Raw genomic sequence first — 15,673 nt, 5'->3', positions numbered from 1 at the left:
TAATATATTCAATATATTATTAATTAATATAGTACAATTAATTTTATATAATTATTTATATATTAATGCAATTTAATTTACTCAATGGGAAGATTAACATATCTACAAATACTTTTCATCTGGTACTCAAAGTTTCTCTTGTAATTGTTTGACTTTGTTTCACTTTTTTCTTTTTTCTATCATGTTTATTTTTCTCAAGATCCATTCTTAGAATTACCAAGAAATAATCTACCTCACATTCAGAACCTCCCTCTCTTCACTATTTTCCTTTGTAATATGAAACTATTTCCAGCCTATCGATTCCTGCATTTATCCATGTCCACAATATAGGTAACAATTTTTTTGATAGTTTCCAATAGATATTTAAGATCTTTCACTCATAATTAATTAAATTAAACCTAATAATTAAATCTAAAACTACACCTGCATAGGTTTATTAATGCCTGTCTATAAGATTAGGTCTCCTTTATTTAGATCTATAACAAAATTCTCCATTCTTTTGGTTGCAGACTAACATAATTATTTTATTATCTTTCATTTCAGTCATTAATCTTTGCTATTCACTTTTCATACATTCAAACTGTGATTTTTTTTCCCATATGCCATGGCTATTGCCAGATGGGCCCATTATTCACTGATTATGTGCCATAAAGTCATTTTTTTTACTCCTAGTGCAGGGGTAGGCAACCTCGGCTCTTTTATGACTCATGGACTTCAACTCCCAGAATTCCTCAGTCAGCATAGCTGGGAGTTGAAGTCCATGAGTCATAAAAGAGCCGAGGTTGCCTACCCCTGTCCTAGTGACTACATAGATAGATATTCTCCATGACAATGTATCCTTAAGATAGCCCTCTGAGTTCCCCAACCATGCACCCATTGCCCCTGTAACCCACCTTGCTGCTAGTCATCCTCTTTCCTTTCCTTTCTTCTTTCCCAGCATTAGAGCCTTTTCCAGAGAGCATAATGTATCCAAATAGGATCATTTGAGACTGATCATGTGTGCCTCAAATGAGAATTCTGGGTTGATTTGTTTGACGACCCATCCGTTTGTTTTCTTGGCTGTCCAAGTCTCCTCAAACACTAAAGTTAAAGGCATCAGCATTCTTCCTATCCTGGTTTTTTAAAAGTCAAACTTTCACCACCATAAAGTGTCATAGGGAACACTAGCGCTTGCAGGAGTCTGAACTTTTTAGGCATAGACACATCACAGTGGTGACTTACAACAAATAAAAACAATATATACAGCCATAAAACAAAAAAATCAAATACAGAAAATAAAACCAAAGACAGAAGAACCTTGTATCACAAACAGACTTTCCTGATGCAACACACAATATTTTCATTTTACCCTAGCCCAATGTTTGGGGGAAGAAGTTAAAAGGGTGTGTGTGGGGGGGCCTCTGTCGGGTCCCAGGGGGGAAGGTGTTGCATAGGACAGGGGTTGCAACAGAAAAGGCACACTGCCAAGGCTACGAAGGTGCAATGTTGAACATATGTCCTGAGAAATTGTAAATGACAGAAGCATTAAAAACAACAACATCAAGTAATTGATCTTGATAGCAAACACAGACTGAAGTTCAGAGTGTCACTAACGTTACCCAATTGACACAACTGTAACTGCATCTTTGGACTTACATCTTGCAATGTTCTTTTCTTTCTCTTTAACTATCATCATACCATGAGGCTGATCTAAAAAGATGAAACTTTCTATTTACCTGGCATTTGTACACTTGTTCTTAAGATTTAGAACTGATCTCATTCACTGGAATGATAATTTACAAAAATTATTAAACTTTTTTTTAAAGTCCTTCTTTAGTATAAATGTAGCACATATTTGTAAGAAACTAGATATGTAGGGAAGGAAGGAATATTTGAAACAGTCTACTATGCTGATTTTCCCCAGCTCTCTTTTTCTACTTATGAAATAGTCCTGACAAGAAAAATCCTGAAAAATCAGTTTATAATATCAAACTCTACTGTTATCACACTAATAATTATATCATCATAAGCTATAATTACTGCTCAAATTAATGTACAAAGTTTGCCCTCTTTTGTCAATGGGGATTAATTTTAAATAACGTTATCATAACAAAAGTTATTTAAGACAAAGACAATGCAAGAACAGAACAGACTTTAAAATAAATTAGATCACCTTAATTATTTTCACAGTTTTATTGCTTAATTGATGATTTTATTCAATGTTGGCCAATTAACCTGTCAGACGCAGAACTTATCTCCAAAGAAGATAAAACAAAAAAATGAAATATCCAAAATAGGAAGAGAATTTAGTTAAGAATATAAGCAGAAGAAATAATTGGAAAAAAGATGTTTACCCAAATGCTAATTCCCACTGAAAGCATAGACTCAAGCTGTACTTGATCCTTTCCGCCCCAGATATGACACTGATCTCTTGATGGCAATTTTAACATTTTATTTACTCCACTCTATAACTTTGCCTCTCCCTTAGTATCTCAGGTTTCCCAAAAAGGTTGCTTGCTGATAGAATATATTCTCAATTCTTGGTATTGGTATGCTCCTATAAAAGTCCTTTAAACTTCCCATCTTTGTGTTTGATTCAATAGTCCTCAATTCTTTAAAATTAAGGTAAAAAATGTTCTAATTGTCTATTCCTAAAAAAAAAAACCAATTCAAATAAAGATAATGTTTTTCACTCTAGAGAACCAGCTGACTGAACTTTGATTCTACCATATTTAGATTATCACTACCTTTCTCGTCTACTTCATTTTTTTTCCTTTTGGATATATTTTTCTACTTTATGTACAATAAGAACCTGCAGTATAATAAGCTTTTTAAAAACATATTTTATCTGAAATATCCCATATTCTTGATCAACCTGGCTTCCTTAATTTCCTGTTTTCAGAACAGCTGGCTTCACTGAGTTAATTTGGGGACAATTTGTAAAGAATAGCTATCTACCTCAGTTGGAAGCGTTTCACATTAGTCAGACTCCTTGATTGGAAATATAAGGATTTATAATAAAAAGGACATAGTCAAAACAGAGAGAATGAAAAGAAAACAAACTAATAAAGAACCTATCCTATCATAACATTTGAAATTCTGGTATTTGCTGGTATTGGAATATGTTCAAAATACATGAAGGAAATGTGTATCTCATTAAATGGTAATATTTGGAAGTCAACAGAGAAAATAAGTTTCCAAATAAAGATATAGAAGGGAACTCTGCATACAAAGCTTCCTAGCTTCTCTCAGAATCTTGGTGTTATATGTCCGAGACCTTTTTGAAAAAGAAGCTACTTTTTAAGCTACTAGTTTTATTCACTTATAGTTTATATTTTAAAAATAGCTGGGTGTTTCACAGTTCTGATTGATTTTTCATCTATGCCATACTTTACTGTCTTTAACGCTTCTATCACTGTATTCTCTGCCACAATACTTACTGTTATATGCAGAAGGCTGTAACAGAGAAGGAAGTGGAGAAAGTGGCTACCAAAACACAGGGATATGAAGTCCAAATGGCATCTGCTAGAATTCATTTAATTTGCAAATCCAGTAAGTAAAAATTATTCAGATTGCTTTTTTGGTTTATCATTTGTATTTCCCTTTTGATTTTGAAAACATCACCCAGTTTATTTTATATATTTAGTGAGACATCCTTTTTCAAGTCATTCTTTTGGCCTGTGATTTGTAAATCCACTTTTAATACCTTGATTGCACATCTGTCATTTCTTCAATAACGTATTTTGGACATAATGTATCTGTCAAGTTTCCTACGTATGGGCTTTTCAAGTGATTCTGAGGCATTGTTTACCTTAAAAGTCCTTTATTAGCCTAATACACTGGCAAATGCTTGCTCGAAAGAAGCTGGAATCTGAAATCTCCGCCCCTTGCACAATATATTAAAACACAATTCTCCACCTTTCTAATTTTGTTATTAATCATAATCTCTAATTAATTTAAAGAATCAGTTTCCCTTCAATTAGAAAACCTGCCAAGGTCTTATCTTCTCTAGTTAGAGATGGACTTGAAAGGTGCAATCCTACTCGTCCCCCCTCCCAGCCTAAATTTCTTAAAGCAATACACAAGTTTAACATATGAAATAGCTACTTCTTCATCTCTTGTCAAGCAATAACATTCGATGTTAGCAGCGTTGACAGAACCCTCAGAGGCAGACATCACGACTGATAATGTTGATATTGGGGATACTAATTTCTGACTCCATTTTTCCAAAGTCTCCCTTATATTTTCAGAGCTATAATGTTTTGCAACATTTTGAAGGTCCCAGTTAATTAACACATGTAGGCTTCTCCATTTCCCCCCTCTAGAATCCTTTGCCTCTTCTAGTTTCCAGTTGTTAAAATCGTAAACTTATTTATCTATTATGTCTTGAAAAAAAACAAAAGAGATCTATTTCCCATGTAAAAGTATTTGTTCTTTATAATTAAGTTCAAAATCTTATTGTAAAAGATTCTATAAGAAGTGTAACCTTCTCAAAATACAACACTCAACTACAAATAAGAATCCTTGTTTTTCTGTATGTGTTCTTTTAAAATTGTTGTCTTCTTTTTACCTTCCTTCCTTCCTTTCATATTAAAGCAATAGAACATAGTGTTTACAGTCCTTCTATCTCTAAACATGGCACATTTGTCATAGTTGTTGCCTATCTGTCAAAGTTCAGAAGGCGGTGTTGTGGTATTAAGTATCTCCTTTGAGAAACACTGAACCCATTACTTGTTCATCGTCTCTACCTAGCAGCATCACAACAATGTCTTGGGGAAACAACAATAACCCTATAGTTTATATAGATGCTACCATCTGACCAGACCACCAGGCTACTTAGAATTTGTAGCTCCCATGATGGATCTTTTCACCTGAATAATGTCAAAACCATGTGCAGCAACATCCTAGGATTTATGGAAGTGCATTTTTCACAAAGGTTGATGATCCTACCAGAATGTCAGACTCCTTGGGAAATACTTGCCAAAGATTCACCCATTGATCTCTGTCTACTAGACAGTTGCTAAAAGGCATAGAAAAGCTGAAACTCACGAAAACAGTCCAGCTATATTAGGCCTGGATGTAAATCAACTTAGTCCAAAAGGAAGGAAGGAAGGAGGGAAGGAAGGAAGGAAGGAAGGAAGGAAGGAAGGAAGGAAGGAAGGAAGGAAGGAAGGAAGACCTGGTTTGCTCCTAATATTCAGCAATTACATTATATTGCCTTTCAACAACAATTTATCTTCTCTGGATAATAGTGTTTTTTTCCCCTGGCTAATAGTACTGTTTTTCAGGAATAAAACTGTGCAGTCTATATTGCATAAATTCATTATTCGCTGCCTGGAAAGAAAATCCTTTCATTTGTCCTGTTCCTATCACTAATCAGTTTTATCACTTGAAGTTCAACTGTAGGATACTAAAAGAAAAGAATTTATTTGAGTACATTATCAAAATCCCTATCTTTTTTAGTTAATTTTTCATAAATAATTAAAATATATGCTCCTTTTTTTTCTTATAGAAAAAAATAGGTCAATATATTATTTCAATTTAGTTTCTCTTCCTTCACCTCTAACAAATTAAAAATGCTCTCCTGGATGCAGTAATTGAGACTATTGATATATTATATTGATAATATAATACAATTTTAATTAAAACAATGTATAGCATAAGGCAAAAGTTTTTATATAGCAAAGATGGAAAAAAATATTTCCCGTTAAGGTCGTATCTGGCACTAAGTGGCACATAGATACATAGATGACTGCACGTGCACACTTTATTTGATGGAAAACTTTATTTCAGATTTTTAAATCTTTTTTATTACCAACAACTACCAGGGCAATTTCAGTTTTCATAGGTTGTCTTGGTTATAGTCAAGGGCATGAATTTCATCAGCAGGGGTCTTCTGCCACACCAAATTGTAGTTTTTTAAGCTAAGGGTTACAATATCAAGGTCAGGATGGAATTGTCTGACTTTGCCTCTCTCCTTCAGTCCTGACCATATTTTGTTCTGTGGATGGCTAGAGGATTGGCAAAAATTAAAATCAACAGGAGCACTTAGATGTTGACTATTTCCTGCTAACCAATTGATGCTTAATCAGACGGGTGCTTTGAAAAGATTGTCAGTGCTCCCCAAGCCAAATGAATCATGGCATAAATTTGTACAATAGACTAGAATGTACTTCATTGGGTATATTTGGCATTTTCCACAATGCAGTGTATGCCTCCCAGCATACACAAAGGACAGCACAGCAGGACGCTGATGGTGCAGATCAGCAGAGGGGTTGGACAGCTCCGGGCGATAACTGCTCACTCAGGATAAGCCTAATGACTTAAGCTGTTGACAGCCCCAGGCATGGTCAGCCTGATGGGAAGCCAGGATCTACACCCATTGTCACCTGCACTGGCAGGAAGCCCAGGTTTGAACTGATTGGATGCCATCCACCTGCGCAGGTACAAATAGACGCCAGGCTTCCCTGTGTCCGTCTCTATGTGAAGCACGCGACTTTACACACAATATGGTAGAATTAGTTTACTTTTCAGTGAATCTTTCCACAGCAAAGATTCCAAGGTCCCTAGGTTCTCCCAGCTAATTTAGATCTTCACAAACTCCCAGTCTGTATGTTTCTGTGAGAAATATGAAATATGTTTATGGATAGTTCCTCTCGTGTGGATACATCACTGTAGACTTTTTCTACACTGCTTCATGTTTTCAGACTTTTCAACAAAACTGGATCCCAATGCGATTTTGTTGGGGCAGTAAAAAGGAAAAATGACGTATATTTTTGTGACATCATTTAAAATACATTTTTAAGCGTTTGTGCATATCACTGAAAACATGTTCCTGTCTACACGTAAGCAGGAGACTTGATTCTAAAAATGGAAGAAGATGGAAGATTTCCACCATAATAGCAGCTGAAGGTACATTTGGTCCAATTAACCATAAAGCAAAATAGATTTAATGCACAATTCTGGAACAGAGGGCTGATAGAAACACAATTAAGAAATTGCATAGGCCCCAAATTGGATTGATTCATTATTAAAACATATATAAAAGCTATTTCTATGCAAATTTCATACCTTCATAGAAGGGAGAAGCTGTTAAGAAATGCTCTTCAAAGGAAACTGCTCCCTGAGTGCTTCTTTTCCCAAGCTTCAAATATACAGTATACTTGCTTACTTCTGGACTTATGTGAATTTTAATTACTAGGAAACTCACCCTCTATATGTAACAGCCTGCAGGCAATTCCAAGTTCTTTGTACCTTTTATGAACTCATTTCTTTTATAAAGAGATTTGGGTCATGATTTTTGCTGACATTTTTTCCATGCCATGTTTCTTTAAAATCTCATGACAAGAACAATAAAATCAGTTCCCCTTTCTTTATCCTTGCACTTTATTTTCTAGCCTCCAGCTCACTGTGGTCAGTAGTGATTAACAGAAACAGAAAATGAGATCCCATTCACATATGCAAACTGTTGGTTCTATTTTGAGTATATTTTTTCAGGCTTTAGCCAGTGTCTCCATATTCCTTTTGGAAAGACCAATGTAACCCTCCAAAAAGTTTCATTTACTTCATTTTCCTACCCGTCTGCTGGAAATTCTACAAAATCCCGACTTACATCACACAGGATCCCAAATATGCAGTGAATGTGTGCAATGTCATAGCATAAGACTTAGGAATGACTTGGTTACTGGTGCAACCAATGTCTCTTGTGGAGAGACTTAAGAGAACAACCCTTGTGGTCATAACCAGCATGATAGACATGGTAATCCTGTCTAATGTATCATTTTATAAATGGAGAGAGTTTACTTTCTGCAGTTAAGAAAAGGAAGTAGATTGGTATAATATCAGAGCTTGTGTGAATGTGGAAGGTAGAAGGCTGAAAGGAGATAGAATAATAAAAGTAAAGAATTGGAAGGAAATTGCTGAGGCCATCAAAAGTAACTTAGCATGGAGATTTAAATCAATGCATCCATGAGAGATGAGTACTCAACATCTCCTTAAACACATCTAATAAAATGGAGCTCACTTTGGTAACAAATTGTTGGAGGGTTTGGGGTTTGTTTGTTTTTTGGCCATCCTGTAAATTTATGTTAATTATTCTGTGTTCTATCCTTGGGGAAGCATAGAAAACAGACCAATATAACACTTTTCAACTATTTGAGGAGTCTAATCAAATCAATTTTCAATCTGGCAATGCTTAGAGTCAGTTTCAAAAAGGTGGGTGTTTTTTTAGCAGCTGGGGATGTAGCACTTGTCCACTGCTGCTTAAAGCATCAACTTCTTTTGCTAGCATCATGCAAACAATGTGGAGGCCAGCTGCTTCTAGCTATTGTACTCAATCTTGAGTCATATGGAAACCTAATAGACATTGTCTCTTTCTTTTCATACAATCATTAATATAAATGTTCAAGAAAATAGGGCACCACCTTATGCACTACTCACATTCTACTTTAACAAACAGATATTGATGAACAAATCCCACTTATTATAGCAACCAGTCCATATTTAATTAGCAGGCTAATCAGAATGTCATAGAGTATATCATTAATGTTTTGCTGAAATCAAAGCTTATTCTGCCCACTGTATTCACATGTAGCACAGATGCTTCTTTGAATATACAGGTAGTCCTTTACTTTTGACAGTAATTGAGTCTGGAATTATGGATGTAAATCAAGTTGCTTGTTAAAATTGGTTGACCATGCCCAATTTTATGACCCTTTTTGCAGTAAATCGCCATGATTGTTAAGTGAACAAAGAGATAGTTAAGCAAGTCAATGCCTGTGATGGGTGTTTTTGCCAAACCTGGAAGTAAATACTGATTTCCAGGGGAGAAAAAAGCACATTATAAATCCCAGTCATGTGACTGTGGGGACACTGCAAATAGTTGTAAATGTGGGCTGGTTGCCAAGATCCCATAGAATCACATGACCACGTGGGGCTGACCATTGGAACTTCATATTCAGGTTATAAGTAGTCCTGGGGGCCAGTTATAAGTTGAGGACTTCCTGTAGTCTTGCATGCTGTAAAAACAACTATCTTAGCAAGGTGAGAAGCTAATTTATGTTTTTTGTTATACATTTTTAAAATTTAACTTAAAATTTTATCAAATAAATCGTAAGTTTTTGGTTCTCCATACAGAGGTTCATACCACTCAGAAAGATCCTGTGATTAGTAGTAAAACTGATATGCAAAAATACACAAAAAATAGAAAGAAAAGGGAAAAATAAAAAGAGATTAGACTTTGAGAGTGATCCCTGGAAATCCTAATATATTTCACAGTTGGTCTGCTATTCCAGTCACATCAGATTAATGTTAATGAAAATGGGAAAAATTTAAAAAGTGAAGCCGTAAAATGTGTGCATCTCCCAGAACATTCTAAATGTACCTTCTACAACACAGGTGTCAAACTCAATTGTGTAATGCGACATATCATGATGTATCATGATGTTTTTTTGTCTTTGTGGGGCCTAGGTGGGCGTGTCCTGCACATGACTCATCCGGCCCACAGGCTGCTAGTTTGACACCGCTGTTCTACAACTATTTTCATGCCAGTATTTTCTTTGTCTGCTTCTGGTAATTTGTAGCTGTGGCCTGTGCTCCAAAGATGGGATGCTCTGGATTGCTACACAGTTAAACTGAGGCAGAACCCCTTTAGAAGGCTCTTTCTGATCCCTATTTTTGTCATTCTGACTGACTCTTTTGAGCCAGAGGGAAAAACTAGAGAAAGAAAGGAGGGCTTGACTAGGAACAGCACAAGCAGAACATCTGACTGAAGACTGCTCCTAGTTAAAGAGGGGAGAAGAAGATGGTTCCCTCCATCCTTTATGTAATTGTCTCAGTTCATTAGCAAATGTCATGCCTAATTTTCTTGAATTATTATATAATGCTACCAGTTATTTCTCTCATAAATCTTTATTAATTTGATTATCCCCATATGAAAGTCAGTTGGTGAACAGGTTAAGGCAGGGGTAGGCAATCTCGGCTCTTTTATGACTCATGGACTTCAACTCCCAGAATTCTCAGGAATTCTGGGAGTTGAAGTCCATGAGTCATAAAAGAGCCGAGGTTGCCTACCCCTGGGTTAAGGCATCAAGCTAGAAAGCTGGAAACTGTGAGTTTTAATCCATTTTAGGCACAAAACCAACTAGGTGACCTTGGGCCAGTCATTTTCTCTCAGCTCTAGGAAGGAGGCAATGGCAAGCTACTTCTGAAAAACCTTGCCAAAAAAAACCCTGCAGGGACCCCAAGTAGGAAAAAAAATCCATATATGAAAATGATAGTGTTACAAAATTGCATTCCCTTTACCAAAAGGATTGCTTTAATGAACAGGACAACATTTATTTACCTAACTTGTGCTCCACTGCAATCACAGTATTCTTGGCAATTCACAAATTAAGAGGCTACCACATAAAAAGCTAAAAGATAAGAGAATTAAAACACAGGCAAAGCTTGTTACATCCTTTATTCATTTAAGCTTTCTCCTTGAAACTTCACAAAAGCATTCAAATGTTTATTTGATTGTTTATTTAATTAAGCAACTGATCATGTTTGTTGTCTCATGGATCCTTTGCTACTTTTGTATTTATGAATTTTGATGGATTTTACGTGCATATGCCAGTCTAAGACCATAATAAATAAAGGAAGAAAGAAAAACAGGCACCAACACATGGTGTCATACCCCAAAAGCCATGAAGATCACAGCAAGTAAGAGGGGAACTAAGTGTTTTAATAATTTGATCAGGACATAGAGGACCAGTAGGGAAACTGCTGAAGCAACTGTGCTCCCCAAACTAATCTTGTTTTCACTTTCCCATTTCTCACAGCTAGAAGGCCCGTTTCACAGAAAGCAAGGCTTGCATTCTGTCAGATTTCTCTGTCATATTAGACAGAATATAACACCCACTCTCAACCTCCAAATACCCCACTACAAAGAAATTTCTCCCTTCTCCCAGGATTCGGGTTTTTCATTATAGGCAACTAAGTTTTCTGCCCCCATGGTTTCATCCATTCTTTTTACTGTGTCCCATTCCCATGGATTCCTTGTTCTCCTTCCCATGGTTCCTTACATTTAATTATTATTATTAAACATATTGTGCAAGATTGTCCATGACATGCATTCTTTGGTTCCCTAGAAGATCTGCACGAAGCAACGTCAGAGGTGATCACCTGGATAGCTGAACTGGATATCCAGTTATGAAGCCACTGTGCTGCCCTCTTAGAAGTTTTACTTATAATTACATGAATTGTGAATATATGTTTACTTCTCTTCTGTCCTGTTCTCATTGTTAAATAATAATAATCCACTTCATTTCTCCTTTTTGGGAGGCTTACAACATACAAGCACAACTTTGAAGACTGATTTTACCTCTCTCTGGGTAACCAATTCAAGAATTCACCTCAAATTGCAATAGATGTGGACACTGCAGCACAGCAGGCCAAAGAATTATGTGCAACAGGGAGGTTCATATTAAATTAACAGCAAGCCTTTCCGCCCATCCTTAAGACTTTCAAAAGCAATAAAGGCATGAAATGAGCTCTTCCTGTTGCGAGTCCCTGTCTTGCATTTATCCCCTCCATTCCCAGTAACTGCACTCCCCTGACTTCAGACACAGCACATAGGATGAATATGGCAGACCTTGACTGAAACAACAACAGCCTTAAATCAATATTTATATGGCTTTATTGTATATTGTTTAAAACTTAATCTACAAACACACAATTTGTCCTACAGCAAACATGACGGGGTTAGAGGAACAAAGCAAAAAGAGGGACTCTCATGACAGAGAAAAAGGAAAACCAGGTTCAGTGTATTTGTGCTGGCTTCTCTTTCATATGGAATTAATGGTGGTTTAATGGGGTATGAAAGAATGTTTTACTGGAAACAATGAGGAACAATTGTCTAGCTCACGTTTCATTTCACAGGTCATTATTGCATTAAGAAGTAAATCGACCAAGTCCGGTAAATAACAGTCTGGGTATTGCTGAAAGCTTCAAACCAAACAATCTTACAGTTTTCACCTAATATCTCTGTCATTTTTAACCCTTACAGAGATGTGCTGCAGGCTAAACAATTATTATCTTCACCCACCCCTGGCAGGTAAGCATTATTCATTTTACCTTCTCTAGCAAGCCCCACCAGGCAAAGGGTTTTGCATTGTTGTTTTGTTTATTAGGCAGCCTAGCCAACTGTGTATCTGGTGGCCTTGAAAAACAACACAACTTTTAGTGAGTGCTGCAGGCGTCTTTAAACAGGCTGCTTCCTCTGCAAAATTAATTGTTGCAAAACACAGCACTTCTTCTGTGTCAAGTACTGCGCACTGACACTCAGCAGTTTGTCTTAGTTATGGATATGCCAGGGAAATTTAGGGCAATGCCATTCTTCAAGTTCACATGCAAATCCTGTAAAGTGTGAGGCTTATTCACTCTTGAGAAGGCCAACCTTATTACTTACTTAATTTTCATCTGGGAACTATAAAGTCTAGCTGTCCTGTCGTCCATCTCTCTATGTATAAACAATTACTGTACCGTTCTTTGAACAACATCAGTCAAATATATTAATCATAAATTCCTCTGAATTCTATTTTTCACCATATTTAAAACTCATTTCTGACGCAACCTTATAAATTCAGTTTCTCTCAGAACAGATGTCTGGAATGTAAGTATTATTTCCATTCACGTGTTATAACTTTTCAGGGAGGAATTATTTCTGCTAAATCCATTCCCTTCATTTTTCAAACATGCCTCTCACCTCTCAATTATCTCACAGTCCAAGGAACCAGGGTACCACTCAGAAGCTGGCTGAAAATTAGTGACCCCTGTGACAAATTAAGGGCATGCTTTTTATGTTGCTTTTTCTTCCAATGTTTTAAAATTCTTATTTTGAATTTATTATGTGCCATTAAGTGATTTTTCAACTCATAGCAACCACACAGATAGATTTTCTCCATGACAATCTTTCCCTAACCTGATCTTTTAGGTCCATTCTGAGTGGACAGATATAGTTTTAAATATCCACGGAATGCATAAAAACGCCCTTGGAGGGTTATATACAGGTGTTCCTCAGCTTACCACCATTCATTTTGTAACCATTTGAAGTTACAACGGCCCTGAAAAAAGTGACTTATGAGCATTTTTCATACTTGTGGGTGTTGCAGCATCCCCATGGTCACATGATCAAAATTCGGGTGCTTGGCAACTGTCTAGTATTGATGAAATTGTAGTGCCCGGGGTGTGTGGGTGTGTGTCATGTGATCACCTTTTGCGACCTTCTGACAAGCAAAGTCAGTGGGGAAGCCAGATTCATTTCACAATTGTGCTACTAACTTAACAACTACAGTGATTCACTCAACAACTATGGCAAGTAAGGTCGTAAAATGGAGCAAAACTCACTGAACAATTGTTTTGCTTGGCAATGCAGATTTGGGGGCTCAATTGTGGTCGTAACTCAAGGGCTACTTGTATGTGTGGTGGGGGAGTTGTTTAACAGCCTTTTAGGTGATAATGCAGTAGCATTCTGGAAAATGTTTTTAACTGCTCAGTAAGCCCCCTTGTTCATAAATCCACTTCTCTTTTGTGTATTAGAGGATGTTGCTCCTCAAAACTATTCTGATTTTTTTTACATTATATTATGTTGATTTAATTACGTGGTTGGTTAGTTGGTGGATTATGACAGTAGGGGGAGAAAATCTGGTTAATATCTCTTTCCTGTTCTAACACTTCTCAAGGTGCATAAAAAACAGTCATGATAGCAGGAAAACAGTAAAAACTTCAGTTGCTCTTAGCCCAGTGGTGGGATTCAGCTGGTTCACACCCGTTTGGCAGAACTGGTAGCTAAATTTTGTTGAGCTGGAAAACCAGCTGAATGCACACTGCTTCCGGAAGTCCATTCTAGGTCTTGGATGCCCAGGCCTGCATCCGTGCAGAGAACTGGTTGTTCAAGTATTTGAATCCCACCACTGTCTTAGCCCCACTATGGAGACCACACTAGGAATCAACTTCACAGGGAAACTAAGAATACTGTTATTGAGAAGGGCTACAATGAAATAAATGTTACCAGTCTACTATACCTCCTCCCTTTCTTGCCTCCTTGCCACACTTTCTGCCTGTTTGGGATTTAAGATTTGCTTTTCCCCTCATTGTTCTGGTAAATGTACTTATCCTCAGTATCTCCATCAGTGTCATCTTGTTTATGCTCTGCAATTGTTTTATGTAGATACAGAATATGCTTTCTGTATCTACGTATACTCAGGGAGTATAGATCAGTAGTTATCAGGAACAGAAATTTCCTTGCATGGTGTTATTTTCCATTATCTCAACATTTTACCGAAGAGCTATCCTATAATATACGTCATAAAAATCTATTTGCCCAATTAAAGCTCGATACATAAAAATAAACCATAATATAAAAAGTTAACTGATATAACCAGAAAATAAAAATATGGTGATAAAGCATCTCATTTGTTTTCAGAATTGAACTTCCATGAATGAATGCTTTGGGATTCACCACAAAGTAGTGTAGCAGATAAAGGATACATTATAAAGGACTTCTATAAATGATGGGTGATTAAAATTAGGGAGATATGATTCTTGTCCATGGTTTGGACTTGAAAATAAGAAGCGAATAAAAAAAAGAGAATCCCAAGATGTTCAGTATAAGCACATTTAATATAGAGGTGGGTGTTCAATTTTTTCTTCTTCCTTTTTTGTTAAAAAAAGTTTTTGTGACACTGATTATTAGCTCAATGTCAAATCCTTCTAAGGGCCTTTTCTCAATGACTTCCATATATGTCCTTTTCTAGAAAACTTCTGGAAATTCTTAAAATGGCAAAGATGGTTGTTTTCTGATGACAAATCTAGAAGCTTATGACCTGATATGTGCATGAACATAAAGAGCAATAAATCTGCCTTTAAGGATGATGGAACCTGGTGTTTGACTTTTTGACTTGTGATTCATAATCAGGTCAACTAAACCAGGGGGGAAGATCATGTCTGTGCAAGACAGTGAATTAATCAGCCCTCTAAGCAGCCTCTAAGACAGATCCTTAGAGAAATGTCTTTTACCCTGGAAGACATTAGATGTTTTATTTAAAGATTAAACATTTGGTTTAAAGATTAAAGTTCTCTTTGTGCTTAATCGCTTTCCAGGGCAAGATGGAAAATGAGATTAATTACAGTCCCCTGCATTAAGCTCCTATCCAGCTGAAGTAACTTTTCTGCAAAATGGCCACCATCATGAACAGCAGGCTCCAGAGATACTAATTGTAATTAAAGAGTTTATCTGGAGTCGCAGCACAGTCTTAATCAGGATGAGAACCGAGCCTCACTGCATGCACTTTCAGCACATGGCTGTATATATAACAAAATAGCTCTTTTGAAAAGGCAGTTTACTCTAAAAAGTCTGAGCAGGACTTGATGCCGGCGGGCCTACCATTCTCTATGGGATTCACACAAAATCTTATTAGGTCAATTGTTTAGAAAGCATCTCTCATTAAGGGATTTCAAAACGCTTGTGAAAAGTGAATAAAATTACCTTGCTCTATTGAAGAATAAATGTGGACCAGGCTGCCGTTAATACATATAAAGGTTATGTTGAATTAAGTTACTTGCCCTGGAACTAGGAGAGACATATACAATTGGAAACTGTACCCCTGAGACAAAGACTCTAAATTCTTTATTGTCATACTGCCATCTTTCTGGA

The 15,673-nt window shown here is 36.5% G+C and overlaps 1 protein-coding gene and 1 long non-coding RNA gene across 2 annotated transcripts in view; both read right to left on the bottom strand.

The window, feature by feature from the left end:
- Window positions 1–15,673, bottom strand: part of LOC310632646 — a 1,302,393-nt gene that overhangs the window by 124,329 nt on the left and 1,162,391 nt on the right. The gene's annotated exons all lie outside the window — the stretch shown is intronic.
- The window catches only part of PKHD1 (PKHD1 ciliary IPT domain containing fibrocystin/polyductin), a gene marked incomplete at both ends in the record, with an annotated part of 193,424 nt that continues 192,856 nt past the window's right edge, over window positions 15,106–15,673 (bottom strand). Inside the window, one exon of the mRNA XM_083349752.1 lies at window positions 15,106–15,230. Within this exon, the coding sequence (XP_083205878.1) occupies window positions 15,106–15,230 (125 nt within the window). The remainder of the gene's footprint in view (window positions 15,231–15,673) is intronic.

The sequence above is a fragment of the Vipera ursinii genome (assembly GCF_947247035.1).
Source record: "Vipera ursinii genome assembly, chromosome: 1".
Lineage (NCBI taxonomy): Eukaryota > Metazoa > Chordata > Lepidosauria > Squamata > Viperidae > Vipera > Vipera ursinii.
Note: the sequence above shows the minus strand (reverse complement) of the source record. Positions and strands in the feature narration are given on the sequence as shown.